Source organism: Nipponia nippon, unplaced genomic scaffold, assembly GCF_047370975.1.
Source record: "Nipponia nippon isolate SJK-2023a ecotype South Korea unplaced genomic scaffold, ASM4737097v1 scaffold_4, whole genome shotgun sequence".
Taxonomy (NCBI): domain Eukaryota; kingdom Metazoa; phylum Chordata; class Aves; order Pelecaniformes; family Threskiornithidae; genus Nipponia; species Nipponia nippon.
This window is the reverse complement of record NW_028262358.1, coordinates 53235589-53241588: the sequence shown is the minus strand read 5'-3', so window position 1 is coordinate 53241588 and position 6000 is coordinate 53235589. Positions and strand designations below refer to the sequence as shown.

Genomic DNA, 6000 nt, shown 5'->3' with positions numbered 1-6000 from the left:
GCAGCCTTCTGCAACCTGGAAACCTAGTATTTACCTGCAGAGATAAGTCTCCGTTCCAGTCCTAATTTTAGGAGGCTATCCCTGGCAGGTGCTGTTTTAACCCGCAAGCGGTATTTCGGGAGGGAAGTCCTCTCGGCTACGTGCGTGCGGGCAGGCGAACACCGAAAAAAAACCCATACCGGGCAAAGCTCTGACGGACCGAGCCGCTGCCCGGCCCCGCCAACCGGGCGCCTGGGGCCGCCGTCCCGCCCCCGGCCCCGGCCCCCCGCCGGAAGTGGGGTCCAGGCGCGGCCCCCTAGCGGCGGCGCGGCCTGCCGGACGAGGCTGCCGGGGGACGGGGACGGAGGCGGCTGCCCGCCATGCTGTTCCGTTTCGGCGTGGTGCTGCCGGCCCGCATGACGGAGGGCGGCGGGGTGCTCCTGGTGGCCGGCTCGCGGCCGGAGCTGGGCCAGTGGGACCCGCAGCGCGCCGTGCCCATGAAGCCGGCGCGGCCGACCGCCCCGCTGCCCGCCCGGGAGCCCGCGCTGTGGCTGGCGGAGGTGGCGCTGCCGGACGAGGACGCCCCCAGCCCCTTCTGGTACAAGTTCCTCCGGCGGCAGGGCGGCGATCTCCTCTGGGAAGGTAACGGACGGGCGCGCGGCGGCGACGGCCCGCCCTTCCCCCCCCTCGCGCCGCCCCTTCGCACCCCCCCCCCCCCCAGCGCTCGGGCTGCGAGGACGTGCCCGCGCTCCCGGGGCCGCGCGCCGGCGGCTGGGCGGGGCCGCCGCTGCCGTTGGCGGCGGGTGGGGCCCGCGCGCTCGGTGGTTGTCGCCGCGGCCCGGGTGGGCTCGGCGCGGGCAGAGCGGCGGTGGGGGCGCCCCTCCTCGGGGGACGCTGCGCCTCTCGCCCGCTGCCCCGGAGCGTCGCCCGCGGGCCGGGAGGGGTGTCCCGTCACACGGGCCGTACCCAGAGCTTGGTGCTGTCGGCGGAGGCGGTGTCGGCCGCCTCCTGTACGGGGAAGGCCTGAATTACCCTTGCAGCTAGAACCTCCTAGGCTGTCGTGACATGACGCGAGCACTCGCTAACAAAAACATTTTTTAAGCGTGTGATGGAGGAGAGTGAATGCAGAAGGAAGCTGCTCTTCTAGGTTGGTAAAAGTTCTTTGAAACAGTTTCGTTGTTTTTTTCTTATTTTAGGCATCCGTGGTCCAGATGTTTTCTTTTCTTTCTTTCCCCAGAAGTAAAGAACTCAGAATTTCCTACTTATGCATTAGGGTGTGATTTGTTACTTTATTTCAGTAAGCTGACATATCATGATGGCATTTTCAGGCTGGTAAATTTTACCATCGGAATTGCTGAAAAAAACATAGGGAAAAGTTCTGTCGCAGCTTTTCCAGTCTTCCTGCTGTTTCAGTAGTGCTTCCACCACGGTTTTCTCCTGTTTTGTCTTGTCAAATGTTGAATAACTCTAGTCAGTTTCCATGTGCTGTTCTAGTATATTTATTTTAAGTACCTTAAATAAAAGAGAACGCTCATACAATTGTATGCCGAGTCAAGTAGAGCTCTAAATATGCCTCTTGTCACTGGGGAATGGATCGGACTTGGTGAAAGGAAGACAGATGACTAGGTAATTTGTGAGGGTTTTTTTTAACTTATAAAATAGTTTTATAATCCATATACTGAATAACACATTGTAGAGCAGTTGCTCTTCACCCATTTTAAGAATACATATCACACTTCTAAACTGCCATTCTGTCATATAGACTAAAACATGCATGTCATCATAACTGTTGCATTTGTTTTTTCTTCTTTATGCTAATAAAAGACTACGTGTTAATAGTACATTCACAGAAGTTTACATCACGAAATACTATTTACACCGTGTAATAGTAATTGTTTTATTTAGCAACTGAAATAAATAGTATATTCTGCCTGTTTTAACCATGTTTTTCTTTTGCAGAAATGCAGGAAAAGTGAATTTATGGAATAAAAACCTTTGCATCTGTCCAAGGAAGCAGGATTGGGTCTCTTTTGAAGGTGCCAAGTTGTACATAGTATGCCAGTGATACTGGAATATAAAGAGGTCCTCACCACACAGAATATAGAAGTCATAAGAGTGTTGCAGTCTGTAGAGAATCTGAGATTGTAAGGCGATGGTTACTGTCTAGTTCGGAAGTAATGATATCTCAAGGTATTTGTCCATACCTGGGAGCGCATTTAGTAAATGTAGTCTGTTGAGTAATAAACATATGCTGTTTTGACAGTAGTGCTACTGATGCAGTTTTAGGATTAACCTCTGTGGGATTTTGTTCTTGTCATTGTGAATGCTCAGTGGTTTAAGCTTATTGCTTAGCTAGAATGATAGAAAACAAACAGGCATATCATCCAAATGCAGAGGGGTTTTTTTTAATTAGTCATTCATATCAACCACTTTTTTCTAAGTTGTTATTTACTGGAAAGAACTAAACCTGCTTAAACCCTGAAATGTATTGTTCTTCGTGTATTACATGAAGGGAGCTTAAGGATGTTTTTCTATCCAATAATTAAGTAAGATCTTGCAGGGGGTTTTTTATGTCATTTGTTTTAATGATATTTTTTTTTTCCCAAATGTAGATCAATAACAGTTTTGGCTGTCATCTGTTTATTCTTGTAAAAATCCCAGTTTGAAAAGACAGCTACCTGTTTTAAAAAAAAGAACAAAACTATTTTTTGGTAATAAGAAAATGCTATGCTTTGGCTCTTTAGTATCCTATGTGTTCAGAATTAAAATGTGCTTTGGGAGACGTTGAGCAGTTACAGAACATCTGCAATTTTGAAGACATGGTCATGAGGAATAGAGGAAGGTGCAGAATGATACTTGCTCTAAATTTATGAGTTGAGGCATTTGTAACCAGAGAAACTCCTGTCCAATTATGGATGTCAGATGTTTACATATATTGGATGTGAAATAATGTGCTATATTTAAGAAAATTACTCCCAGTTTTTTATTAGTATTCTTCATGTGAGAATTCCACTAGTAATGCATATTATTTTTATAATAACTACAGTACATGTTGCATCATATGTTTTGAGTATAAATTTAGTTCATCCTTACAGCCGTTCCAGTGCAATCAGGAAACGGAACGATAAGGTGAGGACATTTGTTTCTGCAGGCTAGAAGAGTCAAAGTCACGGGCCAGTGTTCTCTGTCTTTTGGGTTCTTCCAGGTGGTCTGGTAGGAAGCCTGCAGGCAAGGCTTGGCCTGCGGGAGAGTTGCTGGCTTGTTGCTTGTGTCTGGAGGGAACTGGTTCCCCTCTCTAGGAGGGCGAGGTGGGAGAGGAGACGGTGATGGTGCTGCATCCAGGGCCTGTCACTTAAAGCCCTTGTGCTCTTCTGGCTCAAATCATGTGATGCCTGTATGCGCTCTGGCCCAAGTGAGGTTTCTTCAGGGATGGTACTTTGCTTAACTGCCCTGAGCTCAGCTGAAAGGCCTGTTATCCAGGAGGGTTTCCAACTGTGCTACAGCATCTGTGGAAAACAGGTTGATCATGTTGAGCTTTAGAACCTGGGAATAGGTTCACCCATTAGGAAAAATAAATGAATCTATATACCTTCCCCCCCACCCCAACTGCATCCTTTGTGTCTTTCTGTGTACTTTGTTTTTGATGTAGATTCTTCAGAACTTTGTTTATTTACGTGTCTCTTTCAGCTTGGAAAGTAAAAGTATATTGTGCCTACTGTCAAAACTGAATAAATGCAAGATGAAACTTACGCTTGAATTTATTTTTGTGAATTTATGCTTGAACACTCATCTATGCCTTTTTTCCCCCTTTACTCTGGTTTAAATAAACTGTAGGTATGTGTTCTATAGAAGGAAAGAGGAGTTACTAAGGGTATGCCCCAAACTGTATTTTGAGATGATGGAATACAGTCTATTGACACCTTATGTTTTGAGAAGGGGAAAAATATATATAAAAAGTATAAGCTTATATTCTAAAATGTTGATCCATTTTCACATAACATTAGTTTGATGTAGTTGGTGCTTGCTTGAAGCTTGACAGGTACAGTATTACCAGTTAAAGCTGAAAAGCACTATCAACCTACATTCTAGTAATTCGTACGGGTGAGCAGAGCCTTATTCCTTCCAAAACACCCTGTCTCTAGTTTTGGGGAAGGGGGAGGAGAGATAAGGAGATGTCTTGTTTGCACTTACCTGCTGCTGTTGTTCTCTGTGGTTTCTCCAGGGCTCAAAACAAACAATACAACACAGTTTGATTTATAAACAGTGAGGTTACACAGCCCCTGGCTTGCTGTGTTGGCCTCCCAACATTTCCAGTTCATGCTCCTGTGAGCTTGTTAGTTATGGTTTAAGCCATCTGTTGGACAGCGTACACTTCTGATGATAGTTCAAAAAGACCGGTACGTTTGTGGACTAATAAAGGTTTTCATAATATTGTAATATAATTAGTGAAAATATCAGAAGTAAAATTTGCTCATAGCTTTCAAGGGTTGAGCACTTGATTGGCTGAAAACATTGGTGATAGTAAGGCACATTAAAATTTCATTTTTAAAGTGGCAGTGTGTTGAAACCTAAAACAGTCTCACTTCTTGGCCTTGACTCTGTGGAACAAAACGGGTATAATTTCTTATTTTAATGGGGGAGATTCTTTGAAGACTGTATGGGAAGTTAATACCTAGTTGCCATTCGAGTTGGAGAGATTGTAACAGAATAAAAAATACTTGGGGCTAAGCCATAGCGGGATAAAGCAATGTAAAAATTCTTTGAGGCCGTTCTGGAGAAGTACAGTTGGATGCAACATTATTTTTCTGTAACTGAGATGCATCTCTCTCTCTTTGCCAAAGCTAATCTACAGATCCCCAAATTAGATAGCAGTGCTATTATTAAAAAAAGAAGAAGAAAAAAAAAAACAAACAACAAAACCTGGAGAGGGTAATGTTTCTTCATACCTCTTTTAATGCAGATATTTTATGTAGTATTGTTCCCACTGGGTGTCGCCATTTTACCTGTGTATAGCCAGTGACTGCCTAGTTTCTTGCAGCTACTTGCACATTGCATCAGTATTTGATGTAATCTGTTCTGCTTTTGAAAGTAATCCAGGGCTTTACTTGCTTCCTCCACCCCAGTCTTGTTCTGAAGTAGGTAGTGACTAGGAAGGAGCATAAAGTGCAATTGGATGTTGATAGTTGAATAATTGTGCATAATATGCATGTTGTTCATGCAAGGCTGTTGCCTCCTGGACAGTGCTAGATGCCTTAACACCTTTCAGATGTGAGGAAGCTTTATGAGTAAAAGTGGATAACTTTGAAATCTAGTACCCAATACATTTTTAATGATTGGAGAGAAAATTTTGTTTACAAAGTGCAATAGCTCCTGGTGTTTTGTCCTCAACTCCCTCAAGACACATGCTTAGCATGGATTGTAGTGTAATTGGTAGCAAGTTTTTCATTATTTCCTATGTGTATGTCAGCATTAACCAGCAGACTGCTGGAGATTAATAAAACAATGGAGAGTTGCCCATGAAACTGCAAAATTAGAAGAATAAGTGTGTACACGTGCATTCCTCTGGATTTGGCAGGTATGTGTCAATTCCTAGCTGCAGCGATAATCAGGAGCCAGCTCTGACTGCTGTGAGACCCTAATTAAAGCATTTGTGGTTATACCGGTAAAATTACAATAAATGCATTGTTTATGCAAATACTTTATTTATTTACCCTTTTTCCCATCCCCCACTTCACTCCCTGCCCTCACTTTCAAGTGACAGCAGCATGCAGTATGGGTCGAGAATTTATTTTCAGTGGTGAAAAGCACTAAGAAGTGGTAAGTAAAGTGACTGGGATGATACTTTGGTTAAGACTTTGCCACGATTTCTATTTTGATGTAGCTCGTTTCCTGCCTAAAGTTCAGTAGTCTTTTCTGGTATGGTAGAAAGTAACAATCAGTAATATACAGTACAATGCCACAGAGAGTTTCAAAGCAGTTAGGAAGACTGTTACGTTATACGTTTTGTTGCTGTCAGCCGTT

General features: G+C 44.3%; 1 protein-coding gene across 3 annotated transcripts in view; it reads left to right on the top strand.

The window, feature by feature from the left end:
* Positions 1 to 293: 293 nt before the first annotated feature.
* Positions 294 to 6000, top strand: part of EPM2A (EPM2A glucan phosphatase, laforin) — a 44983-nt gene continuing 39276 nt past the window's right edge. For 2 of the 3 annotated variants that reach the window (XR_015708351.1, XM_087775423.1), the window contains exon 1: positions 294 to 621. Coding sequence is in view for 2 of the 3 variants with exons in the window: in XM_087775423.1 (XP_087631549.1) it covers positions 360 to 621 (262 nt within the window). In the remaining variant the exon portion in view is untranslated. Of the gene's footprint in view, positions 622 to 1133; positions 2016 to 6000 lie in introns of those variants that run through there. The other variant, XM_087775425.1, reaches the window with a different exon arrangement.